At 41.8% G+C, this 27705-nt stretch overlaps 1 protein-coding gene across 1 annotated transcript in view; it reads left to right on the forward strand.

Annotated features, from left to right (window-relative positions):
- Positions 1-26072, forward strand: part of lgals3b (lectin, galactoside binding soluble 3b) — a 33647-nt gene extending 7575 nt beyond the window's left edge. The window contains exons 4-6 of the mRNA XM_073038983.1: positions 2283-2371; positions 10947-11118; positions 25391-26072. Of these exons, the coding sequence (XP_072895084.1) occupies positions 2283-2371; positions 10947-11118; positions 25391-25540 (411 nt within the window). The 3' untranslated portion in view covers positions 25541-26072. The remainder of the gene's footprint in view (positions 1-2282; positions 2372-10946; positions 11119-25390) is intronic.
- The last annotated feature ends 1633 nt before the right edge of the window (positions 26073-27705 follow it).

A 27705-nucleotide genomic window follows, 5' to 3' on the forward strand; every position in this document is an offset into this window, starting at 1 on the left:
TGTGCCTCGCTCTTGTTCTCCCTAACTGTAGCTTACATACTGCCAAAGGAAGATGCCTAGCAGGCACTTGTATTTTGAGTGCCATGATTAACAAATGAGAAATGGCCTACCCTGACACCTTTCACAGAACTGCTGAGGACTTAAATCAGGCTAACTTGAAAAAAATCTCCGCTCAGCTACCATCAGCACATCACCTGCAGCACACTCGATCACTGCTACACTACCATAAAAAAGACCTGCTGTTCCGTTCTTTGACTGCATTTCAGGAAATCTGACGATCTGGCTGCCCTTCTCCTACCTGCATTTAGGCAGACACGAAGGAGCAGGATGCCAGAGTAAGGCCAGCAAAATGGTACTCATGGGGGGCAGATGAGGGGCTGCTTCAAGTCAGTGGACTAGACCATGTTCATGAACTCATAGAGAACCTGAATGAATACACCACAATTGTCATGACCTTTTAAAAGCCACTCATAGATGAGTGTGTACTCCAGAACGTCATTTAGTCTTCTTCAACCAGAAATTCTGGATGAACCAAGAGATTCAAAATTGTTGGAAGCTAGATCAGTGGAATTCAAGATTGGTGATCCAGGAAAATATAAGCAGTCTAGCTATGACCTCTGGAAAGTCATCTCACCTGCAAATTGTCAATTCTGGACTAAATGATGACAGTTGACCAAATTCAAGGCGGTGACAAATTGGCATATAGGGGGAAACTGAAAATCTAACTGAATGGTGCCACAAAACAACCTCTCACTCAAAGTCAACAAAACTAAACAGCTGATATAGGAGGAAGAAGGTGTAGGTCCATAAGCCAGTCCTCATAAGGGGATCGGAGGTAGAGAGAGTCGGTAACTTTAAGTTCCATATCAGAGGATCTGTCCTGAACCAGCACACAAGTGTATCACAAAGAACACACAACAGCATCTCTACTTTCTTAAAGTTTGTGTAGATTTGGCACATCACATAAAACTTCGACAAACTTCTATAGATGCACAGTGGAGAGTATCCTAACTGGTTGCATCATGGCCTGGTATAGAAACAACTATGTCCAGAGGTGGAAAAGTTTCCAGAAAGTGGTGGACACAGTCCAATCCATCACAGACAAAACCCTCCCCACCATTGTGCACATTTACATGGAGTGCAACCATAAGAAAGCAGCATCCATCATCAAGGACCCCCATTATCCAGGTCATGCTCTTTTCTCACTACTACCATCAGGCATGAGATACAGGAGCCTTGGGTTACACACCAGCAGGTTCAGAAACAGTCTTTACTCAACCATCATGCTCCTGAACTGGTGTGGATAACTTCACTTACCACAACTCTGAATTGATGACACAACCTACAGAGTAACTATCAAGGACACTACAACTCATGTTCTCAGTATTATTTACTTGTTTTATTATTTGCAGTTTCCTTCCTTCCACACTTTGGCCGTTTGTGTCTTTGATTATGTATAGCTTTTTAATAAATATATTGTAATTCTTTATATTCCTGTAAATACCTGCAAGAAAATGAATCTCAAGATAGTATATGGTAACATATTTGTACTTTGATTTAAAAAAATTACTTTGGCCCCTTGCTCCATCCTTGACCTTACTAACAAGATGAGACGTGTTATGTAAGTTACTGAGCAAAAGGACTAGATACATTTTATATGTCCACTCTCAGCCAGCTTTATGCTAGTCATACCTCGCACATCTAGCAAAGTTTTTAAATAATAGCAATTAAATGTTTTTTGAAATTATTTTGTTTTTAGATATTTTTGAATGTCTAATATTTTTGGACTTTGTCAGTTCTTTGACTGGAGACATTGGGGAACAACTGAAAGACCTAGATGAGAGCACTCTGTGTGGAAGGCCTTCAGCTGGTACGTGGATGGGGCCCGTACTTTCCATTGCTTGTATCCTAGTCATTACCTATGGACTGCTCCACTGGAATGACTGAGGAAGCAACACTGCTAAGTTTGCAGAACTGAAAATAATGCAACACTGGGACTAGCACTTGGAGCGACTGACTTAGAGCAGGATCGATCAACATTCTTAGGGAGTGGGATTATTTTCATTAAGTTTCCTGTGGCTTAGAAGTATAAAATTTAAATAAGAAGTCAATTTGAGGAAGCTCCAAAAATTGTTTACTTTTCCCTTCCTAAACCTTTGCTTAAGTATAAGTGAGGTCAATTTAGCATCTTGAAACTACTTATGGTTCAGAATTATTTCACTGGAGGTGTGTATATTTTTTACTTCATATTCTTAGATTTTATTTTTACTTGGCACTTACAGACACTACCTTTTGAAATTCCATTTCAAGGAGGTTGGATTCCAGGGAAGATGCTGACAGTTGAAGGAACTATCAATATGAATATTGACAAGTAAGTTTTGGTGTTTTACCGTGTTTCAAAACGTATTTAATATATGACATGATGTTTTTAACTTCTGTATGGATATTGGTCAATTGTTTGCTGTTTATTGGGACAAACATCTCGCTCAAAATGTGGCTCATCCTATTTCTACAGTATTTCTCAGCCTCTGAAACTGGTGAAAGGCCTTGACAGAGTGGATGTGGATGTGATGTTTCCTGTGGTGGGAGAGTCTAACACTCACAGCCTCAGAGGGGCATCCTTTTAGAACGGAGTTGAGATGGAATTTCTTCAGCCAGAGAGTGGTGAATCTGTGGAATTTTTTGCCAAGGCAGCTGTGGAGGCCAAGTCATTATGTATATTTAAGGCAGAGGTTGATAGATTCACGATTGGTCAGGGCATGAAGGGATATGGGGAGAAGGCAGGAGATTGAGGCTGAGAGGTAAATTAGATTAGCCATGATGAAATGGCAAAGCAGACTTGATGGGCCAAATGGTTGAATTCTGCTTCTATATCTTTTGCTGTTATGTACTTGATGAGATTAACTCTGCCATATGCCACCAACAGAGAACAATTCAACCTTTATGTGTTTCCTTGCTGTTTGGTCGAATGGTTAGTCCAGTTAATCTCTTTCACACCCTGGAAGTAATGGAAAGCTGTTATCTTCATTTTGATGGTAATGTCTAGAAGCCAATGTATTGCTGCTTCTCTTTCTTCTGCCACCTCCAATGCAAGATGTATTTCTAAAATGCATTGACTGGTCCCTTCACTTCTTGTCTAGAGATGAATTAAGTATATGGGGCCATGATCATACTGCATGGTAGGACGTGCTCAAGGGGCTGAGTGGTCCACTCTTGCTCCTGTGTTGAGGTCCACTACAAATCCAGTGAAGCAACCACACACTTCATTAACATCTGCACAAAGGGAAAAGCTTTCCTTGTGTTTAAAATGAGTTGTAATTTTGAGGAAGCTGGCTGTTATTTCTGGCCCTTGCATTTAGCCGTGTTTCTTCTTTAAAATTCTTTTCAAAGTCCTCTTTAGTAACTTTATGATTGGTTCTCTTCACTGCTGAGAATTTGCAGCTCATTCATCCCCCATTGTTCTATGATTCCCTGTTGCTATGTCATCTCACCTACTGCAAGGAATGATGGTATTTGAATGCGAGTTGACTGAAAGAGTGATACTGAGTTTTGGCCCAGAGAAACGAGGGAGAATTCACCTACCAGAAACTCAAATATAACATAAAAGACATAAAAGATAGGAGCAAGATAGGCCATCCAGTTCATTTAATATTGGCTTACTGTTCATCATGAGTAATTTTCTACCCCAGTGCCATTTCCCTGCATTAAACCCTATCCTTTGACTCCTTTAAATATCTTTCAATCTATTTACATCTGATTTGAATGAAATCAGCAACTGAGCAGTCCTCCAAGGCAGAGAATTTTCTAGATTCATCACCTTCTGAGTGAAAGGATTTCTCCTTCTTCTCAGTCTTCGACTATCAGATTCAGATTCAGTTTATTGTCATTTAGAAACCACAAATGCAATGCAGTTAAAAAATGAGAACGTTCCTCCAGAATGATATCACAAAACAGACTACACCAGAAAATCCACATAACGTTTGGCAATCCCTAATCCAGAGTCCGGAGAGGCTGCTGCATATTAATATCGCACTACCATCTTAGCGCGTTCCCCGGAAAGCAGCTCCAATCCCACCAGACAAAACAAGACCAAAAACTAAAGCTGCAAGACCTGCACAAAACCACATAGTTACAACATATAGTTATAACAGTGCAAACAATACCATAATTGATTAAAAAAAACAGACCATGGGTACAGTAAAAATAGTCCAAAGATGTTAAAAGACTATAAGTTCCAAAGAAAACACCACACAGTTTCCACAAGTCCTCAGGGTCCCAATAGACTCGTCATCCCACGCAGGCGGCAGAAGGGAATACCCCTGCTATGGACTTCCAAGGCGCCGTCTGACTCAGCCTCGCAGACGCAGCACACAATGAAAGCTCTGTCGAACTCAGCCTCGCAGACACAGCACACACTGAAAGCGACCTGACCGCAGTGGACTCCGAGTCCGTCGAGCCTCCGACCTTCCCCTCTGGCACAGCTTCTCCGAGCACCATCCTCTGCCAAGCATATTAAGACGCCCCCGCCATCGGCAATGTGACCCCAAGGACTGGGGGCCTGTTCTTCCCAGCGGAGACCCGAACCCAGCAACGAAGAAGGCAATGATTGCGCACGGCACCCTGCTTCACAAATAACAGATAATCAGCTCCGGAGTGGCCGCTGCAAGCTGCATCGCGCCGCATCTTGGAATATCGACTATCGACTACTTATTTTGAGTTCATGACCCTAGTTTGAGACACCTTGACTGGGAGAAACACCATGAGCTTCCATATTGTGCTTTGTCAAAATCTCTATAATTAACAAAGAAGACAAGTTCCATCTATGCCTACTTCTATAGTGGATTTGCAGAAAGGGAAGCTACAAGCTTAGAAAGAGTGAGTATTTCCTTCTTGGAACATGACAGTCAATGTAGGTTAGAGCCTTGTGCCTCTGTGTTCCTTCCTAGTAGTGAATTAGTGGAGGTGTTCAACTGAGCCATTTGGTGTAGGAAGACCAGAAGTGGAACAGGTTCATGATGTTCTCTCTCTGCAGAACAGTAACCATGAACTCCAACTTTGTCTAACTTTTGTTTCTTAAATAATAAGGGTCAGGTCAACAATGGTGTTTGAAATGTGTGGAGCACAACTACAGGGCCAATACATGGAACGTGTGGGTTGCCTTCTTCAGAAAGATTAGACTGGCCAAGCTTGTCTTCCATGGAGTTTAAAAGACTGAGAGGAGTTTGATCCCTGAGGGATCTTGGCATGATAGATTTTCATACGAGGAGTCAGTTCCTTGTAGGAAAATGTAGAATGAAGCATCCCTGGTTGAAAGGGATCACTTATTTAAGACAAGAAGGATTTTTTGTCCCTTAGGGGGTCATGAATTTTCTTCCTCAAAAGACTGTGAAAGAATTCTGAATGACTTTAAGGCAGACTCTTGATTAGCAACAGTTGAAAGGTTAACTGGAGTAGAGTTATACAGCACAAGAACAGGCCATTCGGTCGACTGTCTCTATGCTGACAATTGTGCCAATCTATTGTGATTCCGCATGCCTGCAATATTTCAGAATCAGGTTTAATGTCATTGGCATATGTATTGAAATATGTTGTTTTGCAGCAGCAGTACAATGCAGTACATAATAAAAACTATAAATTGTAATAAGAAATATATATTAAAATTTTAATTAATTTTGGCAAAAAGAGAGCAAAAAAAAGAAAAAAATAGTGAGGTGGTATAACTGGATTCATTGCCCATTCAGAAAGTTGTGGGAAAGAAAATGTTCCAAAAACACTGGGTGTGTGTCTTCAGTCGCCTGTATCTCCTTGATGGCAGAAATAAGAAGGCATGCCATGAGTGATAAGTGTCCTTCATGATGGATGCTGCCTTTTTGAGGCGTTGTCTTTTGAAGTTGTCCTTGATGCTGGAGAAGCTAGTGGCCATGATGGAGCTGGATGAGTTTGTAACTTTCTGCAGCTTTTTCCGATCCTTTGGAGTGGCTCCTCCATACCAGACTGTAATGCATCTAGTTAAAATGCTCTCTGTGGTGCATCTGTGAAAGTTGCTAGAGTCTCTGGTGACATAACAAGTCTCCTCAAACTCTTAATGAAATATAACTGCTGTTGTGCCTTCTCTGTAATTCCATCAAAATGTTGGGCCCTGTGTTCCCTCGACTTCCCCTTTCTGAAGTCCACAATCAATTTCATGGTCTTACTGACTTTGTATGCAAGGTTGTTGTTGCAACACTATTCAACAAACTGATCTGTTTTACTCCTGTACACTTCTTAACTATCTAAAATTCTGCCAACAATAGTTGTGTCATCGGCAAATTTATAGATAGTGTTTGAGCCGTGCCTTTCTGCACAGTCATCCAGGGCAGCGCATCCTTGAAGCTTGCCAATGTTGATTGTCAGTGAGTAGGAGATGTTATTTCCAATCCGCACTGACTGTGTTCTCCTGATGAGGAAGTCAAGGATCTATTTGCAGAGGGAGAAACAGAGGTCCAGGCTTTGGAGCTTGTTGATTAGTACTGAGGGTATGATGGTGTTAAATGCTGAGCTGTAACCAATAAACAGCAGCCTAACATGGGTATCACTACTGTCCAGGTGATCCAAGGCCAAGTGGAGAGCCAGTGAGATTGCATCTGCTGTAGGCCTATTGTGGTGACTGGCAAATTGTAGTGGGTTCAGGTCCTTGCTTAGGCAGGGATTGATTCTAGTCATCACCAATCTCTCAAATGTCTTCATCACAGTAGATAATGCACCACTGGACAATAGTCGTTGAGCAGCTCACCCCGTTCTTCTTGAGCCCTGTTAGAATTGTCACCCTTTTGAAGCGGGTAGGAACCTCTGACTGCAGCAGTGAGAGGGTGAAGATGTCCTGGAATACTCGGGCCAGTTAGTTTGCACAGGTCTTCACTGCCCTACCAGCTACACCATCAGGGTCTGACGCCTTGCGACGGTTCACCCTCTTGAAAGATGTTCTGATGTCTGCCTCCGAGACAGAGATCACAGGGCCAACAGATGCTGCGGGGATTCATGAAGGTGTATTTTTATTCTCCCTTTCAAAGCTTGCATGAAGGGTGTTGAGCTCAACTGGGAATGAAGAATCACAGCCATTGATGATGTTAGGTTTTGCCACGTAGAAAGTAATAGCCTGCAAACCCTGTCAGAGGCTGACATGCATCCGATTCCATCTCTAACTTCAATTGGAATTCTTAAAATAGTTCTCCCAAGGTGTTCCTGGACTTGTTACATTGTTGTGGATCACCAGTCTTAAATGCCACTGACCTAGTATTCAGCAGACTACGTATCTCCTGGTTCATCCACGGGATTTAGTTTGGGTATGTCTGCTATGTTTTCAAAGGCACACACTCGTCCACACAGGTGTTGATGAAGTAGAGACAATTGTGGCACACTCGTTCAGATTCAAAGATGAATCCCTGAATGTTGTCCAGTCCACCGACTCAGAGCAGTCCTGTCAGCACTTCTCTGCCTCCCCTGACCATGCCTTCTTGGTCCTCACCATTGGTGCTGCAGTCTTTGGTCTCTGGCTGTTCACCAGGAGTAGCAGTACAGCCAAGTTATCAGATTTTCCACAGTGTGAGATAGCACAGTAAGCATTCTTGATGGTGGTATAGCAGTGGTCAAGTGTGTTGGCTCCTCTGGTTCCGCAGGTGATATGTTGGTGGTTGTTTGTCAGAGACTTTTTCTGGTTGAAATGCTAGCAATGATAGGAAAAACATCGGGGTGCGCTGTTTCGTGACTGCTGATCGTGGTGATCAGCTCCTCCAGTTCCTTGGCCAGGGGTGGAATGTACATCGCTACCAGGATGATGGCAGAAAACTCCCCTGGCAGATAGAATGGGCACACTTGACCACGAGGTGTTCCAGGTCGGGTAAGCAGGGATGAGACAGAACTGCCAAGTTTGTGCAACACAGTGAGTTAATCATGAAGCATGCTGTGCCTCCTCTACCTGTAAAAGCTCAGCATTTCTGTCGTTGTGGTGGATGGCAAAGTCCTTGGACTGCAGCGCTGTGTTCAAAATGGTGGGTGTGGGCCATGTTTCTAACACAGCAGTCCCTGATGTCACTCTGGTGTTCCAATCTTGTTCTGAGGTCTTCAGTTTTATTTTCCAGAGACTGTACATTTGCAAGCAGAATAATGGAGAGTGGGGGTCCAAGGGTTCTGCATTACAATTGTACCTGCTTTCCTCACTTCCTTTTTCTTAAAGGGGAACTGCACTCGTAACCTGATTTTGCTGTCCAGGGTCTGCCTGTTGTAAGGATGAATAGTTTTTTAAAAGTCTTAAAATGATGTTGCTTACTGAAGTACATAGTGCACAGTGTTGCCTACTGTGAATTTCAGCTGTGGTAGTCCCAAACGGGAATATTTGATGATTCCCTTCGGAGCTGCACGCAAAGTGTTATCGCTGCCATTTTGTAATAATATTCCTTGTTTGTTTGAGTACCTGTCCAGATGCTTCTTAAATATTATTATTGTTCCTGCCTCTACCATTTCCTCTGGCAGTTCTTTCCAGAAAATAAGTACTCTTTGTGTAAAGAGTATTTATGGAGACATTCAATGTCTCCCTCCTGTGGTCTGAAGTTCCTATCTCTTCAAAAAGGCATCTGTTGTACAGGTACCCAAGAACAGCATGGGATCTATCCCAGTGACTTCTGTCTAGTAGTGATTACATTAACTGAAATGTAGAGATTGACTGTGATGGAAATTAGTTCCTGTATTTCCGAGATAATCTGGATCCACGTCAGTTTGCCTATCCCCACAACAGGTCAAGAGCAGATGTGATTTCCTTGGCTCTTCATTCTGCTCTGGCTCATCCAGATAACTGGAACGTAGTATTTCAAGAATAGCTACTTCCATTCAACCGTTCCATTCTTGAAACAACTGCCACAGGCATGGTTACTAGAGTTTATGACCACTTCGATCCACTGGGAGGAGCACAGCAAGTCAAATAACATCTGTGGAGACAACATCTTCATTTTCCTGTTCCTCCTCAGCCGATGATAGCAAGCATGGTCTTTGTTTTCAGAGAAATATGTACTTGTACACCATGGTCTCTCTGCTCAACAACTTACCTCAGTGCTCTGCTATTTCCTGCAAATGCCCTGACCTGGTTTAAATTTTCAAATGCATCACCTTGTCCACATTAATCCTGGATGACATATATTGCATTGTAACCTTGGACAACCTTCTTCACTGTCCACTGTATCACCAATTTAGTTGTCATCTGCAAACTTGGCAATCCTGCTACCTACACTCTCATTCAAATCATTAACACACAAGGCAGACAGCAAAGGACCCAGCACCAATCCCTGTGGCATATGAATGGTCACAGACCTCCAATCTGAAAAACAGATCTCCAACCACCTTCTGGCTCTTACCACCAAGCCAGTTTTGCTAACCTGCCCTGCATCCCGTGCATTCCAACCTCTGGGCCAGTCTACCATGCTGCACCTTGCACAGGGTCTGAGATGCAGAGTGATGATCACAATCAGATGAATAGTGGACCAGGCTTGAGGGACTGAGGGAGTTGCTCATTCTTTTTCTTCTCCTTAAGCCCATCACCTCTACTGGGGCATATGCTGTTAGCTTCCCCTTTCACCACACAACTTCATACATCTCCTAGAAGAAGATTCTTCCTGTCCTAGAGATAAGGTCTTTGGAGCTTCAGCTGGGTGTTTCTGTAGCTCTGGGTTTTTTGGGATGGGGTTGCTAGCCCCATGCCCAAGCACCCTCCTTTCACAATTGAGTTTGGGACTGTCCATGGCAGAGTTGCCTGCTCCTAATTTATACTAGTGAGGGTGACTGTTACACAGCTCCAGTAAACTGTGTTATCTGAGTTAGATTGCAAGACCATAAGACAAAGGAGCAGAATTAGGACATTCAGCCCATTGAGCCTCACTCCCAACATATTGATGCAGTCACAAAGAAGGCAAGACAGCGGCTATACTTCATTAGGAGTTTGAAGAGATTTGGCATGTCAACAAATACACTCGAAAACTTCTATAGATGTACCATGGAGAGCATTCTGACAGGCTGCATCACTGTCTGGTATGGAGGGGCTACTGCACGGGACTGTCCATTATTAAGGACTCCCAGCACCCAGGACATGCCCTTTTCTCACGGTTACCATCACATAGGAGGTACAGAAGCCTGAGGACACACACTCAACGATTCAGGAACAGCTTCTTCCCCTCTGCCATCCAATTCCTAAATGGACATTGAACTCTTGGATACCACCTCACTTTTTTAAAAATATACAGTGTTTCTGTTTTTCGCACATTTTAAAAAATCTATTCAATATACGTATTCTGTAATTGATGTATTTATTGTTATTATTACCTTCTTGTATATTATGTATTGCATTGAAGTACTGCTGCTAAGTTAACAAATTTCATGTTCTATGCCGGTGATAATAAACCCGATTCTGATTCTGCTCCAACATTCCATCATGGCAGATCCCAGATCCTACTTAACCCCGTACACCTGCCTTCTCGTCATAACCTTTGATCAGGAAACTATCAACTTCCGCCTTAAGTATACACATGGACTTGGCCTCCACCGCAGTCTGTGACAGAGTTCTGGTGCTTTTTTTTGTGTGGAGTTTACATGTTCTTCCTGTGACCAACTGGATTTTCTTGCAATCTCTCCCTCACACAGTCAACAAGATAAATTAAGTAACCATTGTAAATTGCCTCATAATTGTGAGTGGTAGGAGAATTGGTAGGCCAATTTATCTGAGAGAGGATAGGTTATACTATAACCATTACAGGGAAATAAGTAGAATTAAATGAATAGGATTGGCTGAGTGGATTTAGTGGGCCAAATAGCCTTCTACCTCGTTTGAAGATATGCAAACATACCTCTTAAGTTGAATGACTTGCTTACTGGTGCACATAAAATAGAAAGCAGAACAATTTTTTGCTTACCTTTTATTTTCATAGGTTTGCCATTAATGTCTGTGCCGGCCAGGATATTGTTTTCCATTTTAACGTTCGCTTCAGGGAAGATGGCCATCATCAGGTTATTGTTCGAAATAGCAAGTTCAATAATGTTTGGGGTAATGAGGAAAGAGCTGTACCACACTTTCCATTCAGGAAAGGAGAACGTTTTGAAGTAAGTAGACTACACTATATATCTTCCTCTTTTATTGATAATTAGTTGCCCCCCCCCAAAAAAAACTAATATTGTGGCATGCTAATAGAAAAAAAATAATATTATTTGATTTTAACTAATTAAAAATGGTTAAAATGATTTGATGCTTTGGATATGGGAAATCCCCATCCATGTCTTCCTGAGCAACCTGGATCAGCAGTTTCCTGGGTAGAAAGCTGATGCATAATTACAGCAGGTTGCTGGCAGGATTCCTGAAGTGACCACGAAGGATGGTTTCTACTGACTTAGTAATGCAGCATGGGCACCTAGAAAATGGAGCAATGCAGGACAGAGGCCTTGTTCTAGGGCCTAAGAATAAGCAAAAAGGCTGATGCGTTGTCCTGTAGTTCCATTTACCACCACACACTGGTATCTGAAACCAATGGAGCTGGCTGTAAATATTATGAAGTATTTAATATAACAGATTTTAGTGCCTTTGTGATCCATTTTGACTGGTCGTTTGCCTTTAATACAACATAGTTGTATTTTAGAGGCATCATACATCTGCTTGATAAACTTATATTTTGCCAGGGTTTGATGCAGCTAAGAAGAAAATTTGTGCTTGGGGACATGTGGAGAGTATTCATATTGGGTCTGGGTATACAGCTTCCTCAAGGTCCTCTAATACTGTTTCCCATTTCATAATCTTTAGATGTTGCCCTGTTATTTGAATATGATTGTGTGGCTAATATCTATAAAAACCCTGACATTCTTTTGCTCTGTGATGGGTCCTGGTTTCTTTCCATGATTGGTTAACCATAGAACTCGACAGCACAGTACAGGCCCTTCAGCCCTCCATGATGTGCCGACTTTGTCCTTCCCTCATTTACACATGCAGATAATGTGCCTTCAACAGACACAAATTATATTTTCCTTCATTGATAAACCTGCCTTATGCATCCCTACATTTCTGATCGATAAGCTATAGAACCTGGGCCTCTATACCTCCCTCTGAAATTGGATCTTCAACTTCCTAACCAGAAGACCACAATCTGCGCGAATTGGTGACAGTATTTCCTCCTCACTGACGATTAACACTGGCGCACCTCAGGGGTGTGTGCTTAGCCCACTGCTCTACTCCCTCGACAACCATGACTGACACAGTCATGGTTATACTTAGCGACATGCCATCCGTCAATTTGCTGACAATACAACCATTGTTGGTAGAATTTCAAATGGAGGCTAGAGGGCATAAAGAAGCGAGATATACCAGCTAGTTGAGTGGCGTTGCAGCACAACCTGTCACTCAATCTCAGGACTTCAGGGAGGGTAAGATGAGGGAACACAAGCCAATCCTCATAGAGGGATCAGAAGTGGAGAGAGTGAGCAATTTCAAGTTCCTGGGTGTCAAGATCTCTGAGGATCTAACCTGGTCGCAACATATTGATGCAGCTATAATGAAGGCAAGACAGTGGCTATACTTCATTAGGAATTTGAAGGGATTTGGTTTGTCACCTAAAACACTCGTAAACTTCTATAGATGTACTGTGGAGAGCATTCTGACAGGCTGCATCACTGTTTGATATTGGGGGGGTGGGGGCTACTGCACAGGATTGAATTAAGCTACAGAAAGTTGTAAAATGAGCTCCATCTTGGGTACCAGCCTTTGTATTATCCAAGACATCTTCAAGGAGCGCTGCCTCAGAAAGGCAGTGTCCATTAATAAGGACCCCCACCACCCAGGACATGCCCTCTTCTCATTGTTACCATCAAGAAGGAGATACAGAAATCTGAAGACACACTCAGTGATTCAGGAACAGCTTCTTCCCCTCTGCCATCCGATTCCTAAATGGACATTGAACCCATGAACACTACCTCACTTTTTTATTATTTCTGTTTTTGCACTATTTTTAATTTAACAATTTAATATATATATACAACAACACACACAAAATGCTGGTGGAACACAGCAGGCCAGGCAGCATCTATAGGAGAAGTACTGTCGACGTTTTGGGCCGAGACCCTTCATCAGGACTAACCGAAAGGAAAGATAGTACGAGATTTGAAAGTAGTTGGGGGAGGGGGAAATGCGAAATGATAGGAGAAGACCAGAGGGGGTGGGATGAAGCTAAGAGCTGGAAAGGTGATTGGCGAAAGTGATACAGAGCTGGAGAAGGGAAAGGATCATGGGACGGGAGGCCTCGGGAGAAAGAAAGGGGGGGGGGGTAAGCACCAGAGGGAGATGGAGAACAGGCAAACAACTAAATATGTCAGGGATGGGGTAAGAAGGGGAGGAGGGGCATTAACGGAAGTTAGAGAAGTCAATGTTCATGCCATCAGGTTGGAGGCTACCCAGCCGGTATATAAGGTGTTGTTCCTCCAACCTGAGTTTGGATTCATTTTGACAGTAGAGGAGGCCATGGATAGACATAGCAGAATGGGAATGGGTCGTGGAATTAAAATGTGTGACCACTGGGAGATCATGCTTTTTCTGGCGGACCCAGCGTAGGTGTTCAGCGAAATGGTCTCCCAGTCTGCGTCGGGTCTCACCAATATATAAAAGGCCACACCGGGAGCACCGGACACAGTATACCACACCAGCCGACTCACAGGTGAAGTGTCACCTCACCTGGAAGGACTGTCTGGGGCCCTGAATGGTGGTGAGGGAGTAAGTGTAAGGGCAGGTGTAGCACTTGTTCCGTTCACAAGGATAAGTGCCAGGAGGGAGATCGGTGGGAAGGGATGGGGGGGGAACGAGTGGACAATGGAGTCGTGTAGGGAGCGATCCCTGTGAAAAGCAGAAAGAGAGGGGGAGGGAAAGATGTACTTGGTAGTGGGATCCCGTTGGAGGTGGCGGAAGTTACGGAGAATTATACGTTGGACCTGGAGGCTGGTGGGGTGGTAGGTGAGGACAAGGGGAACCCTATCCCGAGTGGGGTGGCGGGTGGATGGGGTGAGGGCAGATGTGTGGGAAATGGGAGAGATGCGTTTGAGAGCAGAGTTGATGGTGGACGAAGGGAAGCCCCTTTGTTTAAAAAAGGAAGACATCTCCTTCATCCTGGAATGAAAAGCCTCATCCTGAGAGCAGATGCGGCAGAGACGGAGGAATTGTGAGAAGGGGATAGCATTTTTGCAAGAGACGGTGGGAAGAGGAATAGTCCAGGTAGCTGTGAGAGTTTGTAGGCTTATAGTAGATATCAGTAGATAGGCCATCTCCAGAGATGGAGACAGAAAGATAAAGAAAGGGGAGGGAGGTGTCAGAAATGGACCAGGTAAATTTGAGGGCAGGGTGAAAGTTGGAGGCAAAGTTAATGAAGTCAATGAGCTCAGCATGCGTGCAGGAGGCAGCGCCAATGCAGTTGTCGATGTAGCGAAGGAAGAGAGGGGGATGGATACCTGTATAGACTTGGAACATGGACTGTTCCACAAAGCCAACAAAAAGGCAGGCATAACTGGGACCCATACGGATGCCCATGGCTACACCCTTGGTTTGGAGGAAGTGGGAGGAGCCAAAGGAGAAATTATTGAGAGTAAGAACTAATTCCGCTAGACAGAGGAGAGTGGTGGTAGAGGGGAATTGGTTAGGTCTGGAATCCAAAAAGAAGCGAAGAGCTTCGAGACCATCTCAGTGGGGGATAGAGGCTTCAAGCTGAAGGTTGTTGATTTTGCTAAAGGAACAAATAATTCTGCAGCTGCTAAGAAGTTTAGTATAAACGAGAAACGAGAGAGTGGAGAAAGGCAGAGGACACGCTGAGGGAAATGCCAAAGACGAAATGTGCAAACCACGGGAAAAAATGCCAGTGGCCAGAACTGGAAGAAGAAGTTTTAGAGTGCGTGAGTCACCAGCGATCGTCTGGATACATTGTTACCAGAGAAATGATTCGAGTTCAAGCGTTGAAATGGGTCGAAAAACAGCGTGAGGTCAGCAAAAATTTTAAAGCTACGCGAAGTTGGTGCTCCCAATTTATGAATAGACGTGATCTTGTGTTGAGACAAAAAACAAAGATTGCTCAGAAAATTCCCATGGGGTGGTGTTGTTTACGTTCAAGAACGCTGCTGGATGGACGAAGCGGGTTGCTTGAAGTGGGTTAAAGAGGTGTGGCATCAACGTCCCGAAGGTTTCAGGAAGGAAAAGTCGCTACTTGTCTGGGACATGTTCGAAGTGCTCTTGTCAGGTGAGACAAAAGCAGCATTGAAAGCTGAAATTACGGACATTGCAGTCATCCCCGGTGGTTTGATGTCTGCTCCAGCCACAAACCATTCAAAGAATTTATGCATCGACAGTAGAATGAATTTGATTCAAAAATAGCTAATTAATGCGACCTGTCTTCCGTGTATTCTTTTTTCCAAAGTTGACACCCTCTGTATAAGCCAACCCCCTAATTTTAGGACCAAAATTTAGGGCCAAATTCTCGGCTTATACACCAGAATTTATGGTAATGATTTGAATCTCCAAGGAGAGATGTTTTCTCATCTCTCCTTGGCTTAAATTTACCAATATGCTAGATATCCTCATGTCTTTTTCTAGCTTGACTAACTTTAAAGTTTATAGTCCCAACTGGTTTTAAGTTCTTGCATGCCCCCAGCCATTATCTGACTAAATCTGAATACAAACATCAGTAAAAATACATTTTTTGATGTAAATTTTGGTGCTTGGAAGTAGGTACAGAGGAGATGTCAGGTGCAAGTTTTTTTTATGCATAGAGTGCTGAGTGTGTAGAATGGGGTGCCGGCGGTGGTGGTGGAGGTGGATACGATAGGGTCTTTTAAGAGACTCTTGGATAGGTACATGGAGCTTAGAAAAATAGAGGGCTATGGGTGACCCAAGGTAGTTCTAAGGTAAGTACGTGTTTGGCACAGCTTTGCGGGCCAAAGGGCCTGTATTGTGCTGTAGGTTTTCTATGTAAATTGTGTTAAATTATCATTGCAAAGGCTAAGGGATGGTGAGGTGAGCTGGGGGGAAGTATGGATGCAGATACAGTTCTGATGCTCATACAGCTGGCCCAGCAGCAAACTTGGATTGCTCTGGGCACCGTAAGGAGAAGTTAGTGCCCGGGCAGAGGAGACTCAATTCCGATACTCGTGCAGCTGGCCCAGGTGCGAAGGTGCGAAGTTGGATCATTCTGGGTGCTGAGCTCATTTGAAGAGCTTGACGGTGGCTTCAGGCTTGTCGACGAAATCTGGGCCCAGAGCAAGTCACAGGGCAGCGTGGTCTAGACCCGAGGCCCTTCACAGCAGCAATGCCTGTGTCCCAGTGTGAGGTACAATGAGCTGTTTAGCCAATTTAAATGCCAGCCCAGATCGGAGATGAGAGCTGATTTTGCTCGCTCTCCACGATGTTCACACCTCTCTGGAACCTTTCGCTGTTCCGTCATTGGGTCAGTTTAAACACTGGCCTAGATAGACTGAAAAGGCAGGGTGTCAGGACGAGAGCTAATTTCGCTCATTCTCCACGATGGTCATCTCCCTGGCGCTGAGGCCATGAAGACTGCCCCGGCTCCCTGCTAATATGATGAACTGATAAGTGAGGCTGTGGGCACGGTCCGGGGTTCAGGTCTGAGAACTCATTTTTGGTTCGGAAAGCTGTTGTTCACTTCTGTCAGTACCTCCAGTTGAACTCTGTCTTTTTTTGTGTTTTCCCCCTAGCTGTCAGTCTGTGGTTTTGAATTGCCATGTGCTCCTGTCCCCGCTCTTGCTCTACTCCGGCCCCTGTATTACTGAGTACTCCGTCTCTCATCTGTTTCTCATTATTACCTGTTTTGCTGCCACATTGTGCTCCACCTGTCATCTGCCTCTCTGCTTACTGCTCAGTGTATTTCAGTCCTGTGTCAGCTGTTGGTTGCCAGATTGTGCCAGTGAGTTTTCCTGAGCCTTTCCAGCATTCGTATCTGAACTCTGTCCGTCCGAATATCAACTCTGCCTGTTTCCCAATTCCGGTTTTTGGATTTCTCTGGATGTTTTGATCTCTGCCTGAACTTTGATGCCGACTTTGTTTGCACCTCAGGATTTGTTACTCAATTAATATCACTGTGTGCACAGTACTGGGTCTGTGATTGGATCCAGCATCCTGACAAATTCAATTATTTGCATGTATTTTTTTTCTGTCTCTTGTGCATCATGTGTTGGTGTTTTACTTTTATTATGGTTTTTTTAATTGAGTTCTTTTGGGTTTCTTGTTTTGTGGCTACCTGTGAGCAAGCAAATCTCAAGGCTGTATAATTTATACATTCTTTGATAATAAATGTAATTGAATCACAAGTTCATTCCTGATGGAAGAAAAAGTTGGCTATCCTTCTGGAAATGCCCTAACCTTGCTTATTTTTGATAGGAATTTGGTAGTCTTTTCCAGTCATTAAAATAATCAGAAGTTACTGTCTCAGTCCTGTTTCCCTCGCATTCATTATATATCCCATCACATTTTCACTGTGGGCTGTTGTATTCTTTTGTGGGCATCCTACCCCGCAATTCAGGTTAATGTTACAGTCTTGGCAGTCCCAGTGCTGTAGCCTTTCCAGAAGATGATGCATACTGAGACCTTTACACCCTCTATTCATCCTCATCGACTTCTGAAACCTCTTGCTATTAAGAAGTCCTTTTCATGGTCTCTAAATATGTCTAATGATTCAGCATTTAGAAATGGCATTTTGTTCTTCTATGCCTGTGAGCATAGTACATTTTGTTCTTCTATGCCTGTGAGCTACAACATCTATGTCTGAATTATGTGCATCGTACATAAGTTATCGTTAGTGATTCACTACACAAGTGTCAATTAGCCATCAATACCCTGAGTCTAAAGATCCAACCACTTGACTTCTGGAGAAAAGACCTGGGCACATTAAGTAGGTTGAAATGTCAATATTCTTTCCATCCTATCTACTATAAAATACACACAAAATGCTATTGAAATATTTTTCTAATTGATATGGGGGGCTTGTGAAGTCCTCATGCAACTTTAATGAGCATTACCTGTGCGCACACTTCTCTCCCAAAGCCATTTAGATGTTAATCGGAGAGCATGCTTGTATTTAACATCTGCCAAAAATATACAGAGCAGGTAAATTGTGGCATGAGCAGAAAATGCTAATTGGATATAAGCACAAACATTTTGAAGCAGCATGTTGTACCCAAAATCCTCTTAATCTCAGAACTGAACATATGCTGAACACAATGAAAAGCCAGTCACACTGTTATTAGATAGCGGGATCTTAAGCTAAGTTTAGATTAGTTGCTGAGTTATGTTCTACACATTTTTGTTGTGGAGTTTTTTTTGTTTTAGAAGCTGTGCAGGGGCTGGTGAAGCAAGTGATGAACTGTTTTTCTTTTGTTGACCTTAGGGCTTTTGTTAACACTGTCACAAGAAACTGCAGACACGGGGACAAGGATCAATAAGAAAAAGCTGCTTGAAGAATTCAGCAGGCCAGGCAGCATCTGTGGAGGCAAAGGGATAGTTGATATTTTGATCTAAGATGATGGCTATTGCTTTGCCTCCTCAGATGCTATCTGACCTGCTGACTTCCTTCAATAGCTTGTTTTTGCCTCTAGGTCGAGGGTTCCCAACCTGGGGTCCATGGACCCTTGCTTAATGGTATTGGTCCATGTGTTGGAGACCCTTGCTCTAAATGTACAATTTTAAAGGGAATCCCTTTTCAATACAGCAAGTCTAAAGCAAATGAACAGAGGCCACTCACTTTAGTACAAGGAGGAGGAGGAGGAAAAAGTTTTGGGAAGATGGAGTGACACTTTAATCATTAGAGATAATAGTTTAAGATGTCTGCATTCAACTGAAAAAGTAGCCACTGAAAGCAGCATGAACACTAACCTCAGTAGGCAGGTCCTGCATGGACTAGCAGCCTGTTGTCTGCAGATTATATAAAGGATATCACAAATGTTTTTAGTTCATTTTATTGGATAAACAGTGTCACCAGTGGGTATTAAGAGGCAAGCAGAGAAACCATTCTATTTCTATTTTACCCTACTCTAGCCTCTTACTACTACTCACCTGCCTGTCACAACCTCTGGATTCCCTCTTCCTTCCCCTTCTCCTATGGTCTACTATCTTCTCCCATCAGGTTCCTTCCTCTCCAGACCCTCACCTTTTCTATCCACCTGGCTTCACCAATCACCTAGTTTTTCTCCTCCCTCCCTCACCCCCCTCCTCTCTATTCTGGCATCTTTCCCCTTCCTTCCCTATCCTGTAGAAAGGTCTTGGTCTGAAATATTGCCTATTTATTCTTTTCCATAGGTGCTGCCTGACCTGCTGAGTTCCTCAAACATGTTTTGTGCGATGCTTTGGATTTCCAGCATCTGCAGAATGTATCTTGTTTATTGCTTGTTTTCTTAGCTGGCTGCACATTCTGACTCCTGAGAATATACTGCTTATATTCTCTTGCTAACTCTGCCCCAACTTGTTACCCAAAGCTCTTGTTTTTGTGGATCTATACTAATTCCAGTTTACAAAACTCTTTGATTATGAAGTTGACATTCTTTGTTTTAAATCCTTACATATTTTCAATTTCCTGTGCTTTGGCAGCCTTCCAAATTATTTGTAATGCTCCAGTTTTGCCTATTTCATCCTTAATTTTAAATTGGTGCACTATTCTGCTTGAAGTTTCAAAGAGACTAAGCCAGAATCCTCTTCCTAAACAGCTCTCTTCTACATCTAATATTCAAGGAGGCCGAGCTATGACTGTAAATGTACCCTTTTATGGCTCAGTGTGAAATTTGATTCTACTTCTGTGTACTGTATTTACTTCTCTGATAAAAGCACTGTGCAGATCACAAGTTGTTGTGGTTGGTCATAAGAGTGTGGCATGATACCTGCCTAACACTGAATAGCATCAGATAATAGTACATCACGATCCTCTACCCATTTTGTCCCTATACAATTTTGGGGCAATGCAATTCATATGGATTGCCCATTAATTTAAATATAATGAAAATGCTCTGATTTGTCAAAATCTTGATGTTTTTATCTCAAGCAATATATTTATTACTTCTTTGTGGGATTAACTTCACTTGCTTGGTTGCATATTCAGTTTTACTGGATTTTTTCCTATCTTTTGGAAGATCTGCACTCCATAGCAATTCAATTTAAGGGTAAATTGTTACTGAGAATGGGGGCTTTTGGGGGCAAAATGGAGGGCTGTGGTGAACTACATATACCTGTCTGGACACGCCCCCCCTGCTGACTGCTCCTGTGGCTCCTCCCATGGACCCCGGTATAAAGGCGATTGGGGACACCACCCCGGCCTCAGTCTCCAGGATGTAGTGTGGTGGTCAATTGCTGCTTGTTCTTTCTTCCAGCCAATAAAAGCCTATATCTCGCCTCACATCTCCGAGAGTTATTGATGGTGCATCAAGGGCATGGTGTTTGCTTCTGGAAAGGAGTTGTACAGCATTCAGAAATTTCTCTGGAGTTTTCAACATCTGTTTATCTATCTGCTATCTAGTAATTTATCTAATTTCTATTAAAAGGAAAGTATTTTAGAATAAGTAGTTCTTCTCCCTTTGCTCCACCTTCACTGTATTAAGTGTTTGAAAATTATTTGTTTAATAAAGCCTTGTCCAATTTACTGATTTTCAGGTGCTGCTTAAGCACTGCCTTTGAATTTAATCTGAAAATTTGTATCAGCAACGTTTATAATTTGAAATTACAATCTCTTGAGAACGTTTACCATCATCTTGAAGAAGTGGTCTCACTGATCTATTAAAAGATGTAGGGAACCACAACGTACCTCACTTTTTTTTTTGTTTCTTCCAAATGCCCCACAATTATCCTTACTGTCTTGAAGCAAATTCCCAAGGTCAGACAAGGTGTCTCCTCGGACCTTGTGGGGAGGCTGGTGCAGAAATTGTATGGGCAGGGGTATTTAAAACATTCTTAGCTGTGGGTGAGCTGCTGGATAACTGGAGGACAGGTAATGGGTTGTTCAGAATCAGAATCAGGTTTAGGATCACTAGCATATGTATGTAGTGCAAAAAGAGAGGGAAAAGGTAGTGTTCATTGTCCGTTCTGATATCTGATGGCGGAGGGGAAGAAGCTGTTCATGAAGCATTGGGCATCTTCAGGCGCCATTGAACATGTCCTGGGTGTTGGGGGTTCTTGATGATAGATGCTGTCTTTTTGAGACATCTCCTTTTGAAGGTTTCCTCAATGCTGGGGAGGCTGTTGCCCATGATGGAGCTGAGTTTACAACTTCCTACAGCATATTTTGATCCTGTGCAGTGCCCACCCCCATACTAGATGGTGATGCAACCAGTTAGAGTACTCTCCATGGTACATCTGTAAAAATCCGTGAGTGTCTTTGGTGACATACCAATTCTTAAACTCCTAATGAAATGTAGCTGCTATTGTGTCTTCTTTCTAATGTTGCATCCAGGCTAGATCCTCAGAGATGTTGACACCCAGGAACTTAAAACTGTTCACCCTTTCCACTTCTGATCCTTTGAATAGGACTAATGTGTGTCCCTGTGACTTCCTCTTTCTGAAATCCAAAATCAATTCCTTGGTCTTATTAACACTGAATGCAAGATTGGCAAATTTATAGCTGTTTGAGCATTTGAGCTGTGTCTAGCCACACAGTTGTGAGTGTAGACTGAATAAAGTAGTGGGCTAAGCAAGCATCCTTGAGGTGCACCAGTGTTGATCCTCAGCAAAGAGGAGATGTTACTTTCAATCTGCAAAGACTGTGGTTTAAGAAAGGCTCTTGGAATAAGCTAAGAAATGATAGGCCTGTGAGCCTGAAGTCAGTAGTGGGTAAGTTATTAGAAGGTATTCTAAGGGACTGGAATAGACAGGGACTAATTAAGGACAATCAGCATGGCCTTGTGCGTGATAGATCATGTTATACTAATTCTATACAGTTTTTCAAGGAAGGTACCAGGAAAGTTGATGAAAGAAAGGCAGTAGATGTTGTCTACATGCTTTAGAAAGCCTTTGACAAGGTTCTATATGGGAAGTTAGGTTAAGTTGCTGGGCATTCAGGATGAGATAGTAAATTGGATTAGACATTGGCTTTGTGAGAGAAGCCAGAGAGTGGGAGTAGATAGTTGCCTCTGATTGGAGGCCTTTGACTAGTGGTGTGCTGCAGGGATCAATGCTGGTTCCCTTGTTTGTTATTTATATCAGCAATCCAGATCAGCAAATTTGATCGACACCAAGATTGGGGGTATAGTGGACAGTGGGGAAGGTTAGTAGAGCTTGCAGTGGGATCTGGACCATCTGGAAAAATGGGCTGAAAAATGGCAAATAGTACTTAATGCAGACAAGTGTGAGGTTTTGCACTTGGAAGGACAAACCAGGGTAGGACTTACATAATAAGAGGTGTAGTGCTGAGGGATGTGGTAGAGTAGAATGATCTGGCAATACAGATCTTCAATACCTTGAATTGGTGTCACAGGAAGATGGGGTCTTAAAGAGAGCACTTGGTATACGGGTCTTCATAAATTAAGTATTGAATACATGAGTTGGGATGTTATGTTGGTGTTGCACAGTATAAGACATTGGTGAGGCCTAATTTAGAGTATTGTGTACAGTTCTGGTCACCTACCCATGGGAAAGATATTAATAAGATTGCAGAGATTTACAAGGATGTTGCTGGGACTTAAGGGCCTGAATAAGACGGAAAGGTTGAATAGGTTACGACTTTATTTGTATGGATTGTAGGGGTATGAGGGAAGATTTGATAGAGGCATACAAAATTATGAGGAGAATAGATAGGGTAAATGCAAGCAGGCTTTCTTCACTGAGGTTAGGTGAGACTAGGACTGGAAGTGATGGGTTAAGGGTGAAAAGTGAAATGTTTAACGGGATCTTCTTCATTCAGAGGGTGCTAAGAGTGTGGAATGAGCAGCCAGTGGAAATGGTGGATGTGGGTTTGATTTCAGCATTTACAAGAAACTTGAATAGGAATGCAGATTGGAGGGCTATGGTCCAGGTGCAGGTGGATGCAACTGGGCACCATAATAGTTCTGCACAGTCTAGATGGGCCTGTTTCTACGCCGTAGTGCTCAATGGCATGAGAAGGAAAATATTCGAACTCTTAATTAGTGTTCCTATTTACAGGGGGTCTTATTTTTTTTAAAAATGCTTCGAATTCTGGAAGACCATTTTTCAGAATTGATCTTACAAAATCTTGGAGTCAACCGTGTGCTATTTTTTTGCCCCCTCATGAAGCAAAGATAGTGTGCTTGTGGACATATACGTGATTGATCCCAATTTTTAATTAATGAAGAGTTCTCAAGGAGTTGAACTAGATTTCTGTTTAACAACCATAATGAGTTAGTGCAGTAACAATTTACTGGAAGAACTCTGTGTGTTGAGCAGCATCTGTGGGAGGAAAGGAATGATTGACTTTTCAGGTCAAAACCCTGCATCAGCACCGGTAGTGCAGTAATCTCAGAAGGAAGACTCCCATTCATGGTTGGTTCATACACGAGTGATCTCAGGGTTAAAATGATTAGGAAGAGACTTGGGAGGATGTGAGGGATGAGTTTTCCTTTGTGCAGTATGTGGTTATTATCTGGAACTTATTGTTCCTGGGGTTGTGGAAATGATCAGTTTTGAAGATGGAAATGGATGGTCACAAGGGAATGTAATTTGTAGAGAAAGAATAATGGAATGGAACTGACTGGTCTGCTCCATAAAAAGCTGGTATGGATTTAATAGCCTCCTTCTGTAATGTAACAGTTTCTGATTCTTAGAGTCAATGTTGCATTGGAACAGGTTTTTCAGCCCACTATATGGTGACCTTTATTGCCATCTATCATTTGCCAGTACAAGGTCTGTACCCTCCTTTGCCTTGCCTATTCACGTGTCTGTATCTTCTCATACTGTTTGTTGATGCTTAATTGATCGAAAGACTAGCAAACCACTCAGTTATATTAAACTATTACATTCATAGTTTAGAATTAATTTTCATGCAGAAAGTTTTGGCTGTTGGAAAGGATATCATCTTGGGTTTTCCCGCTAATTACAAAAGAATATATATGTGTAGCTGGTCAAAGAGGAATTGAAACTGAAAAAGCAGCCTGACCACTAAAGTAATGAAGGGTAATGATATTACTGAAGTTGTCATTTGTAACTTTAGACCATTTATTGGCTTCAACAGTTTACAGAGTATACTTATTGGGACTTGGAAACTGGTGAAGCTCAAAAGCTTTCCAAAGTCATAAGAGTATTTCAAAGGGGAGTATCAAGAGAATTGTGCTGGAGAAAAAGAGCTGAGGATAGTAGATTCTGTTCAATTGGGACACATTTTGGCCCAATTAAGCAGCAGCTCCAATTTGCCAAAGTTTCATGAAAATAGTTAAAAAGATACAAAGAAGACAAAACTACCATTTAAATGGGTGACAAATCATATATTTAAACGAAATACCAAACAAATTAGAACAGACCTCTACTGCAGTACTATAAAATTGTGTACTAGATCCTAATGGTTATCAACAGAAGAATTCATCCAGAGTTTGCTGCCTTGTTCTTTTCATTGTAAATGAACACACTCAGCGCAGACACAGTGCAGATAATGGACTACTTTCATACAATGCTTTCAGCGATTGCATCCTCCAAATCTTATTTTACATTTAAACATTCAAGATGATTATTGATACCTTCAAATTCTTCGTAGTACCTAACTAGTTGAAGTAGTGAAATCATTTCATTTTCATTCCCAGTTGTTTCTGGCATCTCCAAGCCTCAATGCTTGAAACCACAGTGAGCAAAACTGTTCCTAATTGTCATATTGTTTATTTCTCGTCAACTAACAGTGACAAAAATGACTACTTTTTTGGCTACACACACTCACACACACACCTGATGCTATTTAAAAACTCTGTTATACGCATGGTGTAGTGCCTAATGACCACATAAGTGTGTACAACTGTTGTTAATTGGAAACTGTTCAGCAACAGTCTCCTGCCCCAATTAAGCAAGTGTCTCAACTAAACAAAGGGGGGGGGGGGGGGTTTAAGATAGTTCAATGTTCCAACAGAAATGTCATTTGTAGCTGATAATGATGTATTTAGTATTTTCACAGATAGTTGATCCATTTCTATTATCAAATTATACCAGTCTAATAGTATATAATTTATTAAATAGCATTTAAACCTTAATTAAGGAAAACTATTTTTTTAATAAAGAGTGATAGCACTTCAAAATAGTTAGCTTTGTAGTCAAAAATACTGTCTAAATGCAAATTTGTTCTATATTACAGTAAATAGAATTGAATTTAAAAACTGGGATGTTTAACAAATACAATACACTTACATGAAATAAATTTGTTTTTAAATCCTGCAGATACTGATTCTTGGTGAACCAGAACAATACAAGATGGCTGTGAATAAACAACATTTTCTTGAATACAGACATCGATATAAGAGTTTGAAAGAAGTGACCAAAGTCAGCATCTATGGAGATATTACTCTCCATAAGGCGTTTATGATGTAAACTCGGGATACTCTTACTAAAGTGACTGCTAGTATTTGGATATATGAAAACACGGGCACTTCTAACTAACTGATAAACTTTTATCATACTACTACATCTAGTACTACTTTATTGATACTAGAACCACCAGATCAATTCCAGAATTAATTAAATTGTAGAAGTACGGAAACAGACCATTCCAGCCTATCAAGCATCTGGTAGTTTTACCATTTAATCCATATTGCCTTCTCATTTCTTGCTTACATGCCTTATTCTTTTTACCACTTTAAAAGTGCATTTAGAATAATTCATGGATTCTTCTTAATGATTGAGAATTCTTCACTTTGAAGAGTTCTATCCTACCCTCTCATTTTTGTATGTAAGGTTATGTGGAATTATTACCTACCATTATTTTAACCCCTTAAAATATGTTCATAATAGCAAAATGCTGCATGGAAGAAAATTGACTAAAACTTAAGGAATCTTGTATGTAAATTACCTGAGCTTTGTATTTACTTATATATTTAATAAAAGTGCCCAGAATATATGTAAACACCAATGCATTTTATTTCAATAATTCAATTGGCTAAAAATTCATTTGCCCTGAATTGGTGAACCTAACCAACTTCATCTGCTTTATCAATGACTTATTTCTGTTCATAAGATCAGAAGTGGAAATATTCACCAATGAATGCAAGAGTGTCAATTTCAGGTGTAATGTTTGGTGAAAGGAACCATCCTTACTTGCTGAAAACAAAATATAACCTAGTGTAACCTCCAAGTGGTTATCATGATTATGGTGCTGCACAACATTATATCTTCTGCATTCATTGAAATTATTGTCTCGTGCCATTGATCAAAAACTCAAATGGATCAGCCACATAAGTTACATGAACAGATCAGAGATAGGGTATCGTGTGAGAACTTCATCTTCTGACAACCTAATTTTTAAAATGTTAAGTATGAGAAATGCCCAAACAATATTTACATTTTATTAGCACTGCATGTACCGCTGCTAGCTACGAAATGCATGGAAATTATTTGCCTGGGCTACTACAATAACATCTCTCAAAGCCATGAAGGCATAAGGCACACCATTCAGGAAATAGAACACTGTGTCTTTGGATTGAATCTTGAAACTTACTACTCAATTATAGGGGGATTTAATCTGAAGGAATGCAAAAGTTCGAGAAAGGTGATGCACCATCATACTTTCACAGAATATTAGTGTTACGTACTCATGGGTATCTTGTGCCTGTCACATGACCATGATGTAATTGAGGCTATGCTGGGCATGATGTAATGATCTTGTGATGGTGGAGTGACGTAACTTTCCTGCCAGTGAGAGGTCATGTGATAGTTTTTTTCAACGGGATAAAAGGGGAACCCCTCCCTGTGATGCGGGGCAGTTCGTGGTTGAATTCATTCAGTGACTCTGTTTTGCTGCGTATTCGATGTTATAACGCAGTTTTGTTTTAAAGTGGAGTTTTTACTTTCTGCCTTAAGTCTCAAAGGTTATTGCCAGCAGTTTTGCTACAATACTGCCAGTTCAGTCCAGTCAGAGAGTGAAGATTTATCGAAGTTCAGGAAGCTGGAGGATCGAGGAAAGTTGATGTCGGCGGTGAAACAGGTTCGACCTTATTTAATCTTTGTACAAGGAATTAGTAACTTGTGTCCAACATAGCTCCTGCATTTCTGAAAGCAGAAAGAGTTGGACGCAAGGAAAGGTCAGTGTCTTTAAGCTGTTTTATTTTCTTCAATCGTAAATCCCTCGGCAAAGCACACTTCAGCTGGGATCAGCAGTAACATCGTGAAAGAAGATTTATTACTTAGAGGAAAGTCTCTCCTAACTGACTGTGTAAATCATTTTGGACTTTTTTTTTGCAATACTACTTTAAAGAACTGAGTTTGCATTTCTCGCTTTAAGAACTGTTCGAGCTGCCGTATCGCCGCCGACTTCCGGTTAAGTTAGTCGTTTGTTTACCTTTGGGTTTTTTCCCAGCAGTGTTTAATAAATGTTTTATTTGTTATAAAAAATCTGTCTCAATCACTGTTGCTGGATCGTAACAATTAGGATCAAGTAATTTTGTCAATTCAATTTTCAGTCACTTTAACTGTCCAACTCAATTCCACTCTGACCATTTTGTCTTTGGCATCCTGCTTTACTGCAATGAGGCCCAGTTTAA

Source organism: Hemitrygon akajei, chromosome 3 (assembly GCF_048418815.1).
Source record: "Hemitrygon akajei chromosome 3, sHemAka1.3, whole genome shotgun sequence".
Taxonomy (NCBI): domain Eukaryota; kingdom Metazoa; phylum Chordata; class Chondrichthyes; order Myliobatiformes; family Dasyatidae; genus Hemitrygon; species Hemitrygon akajei.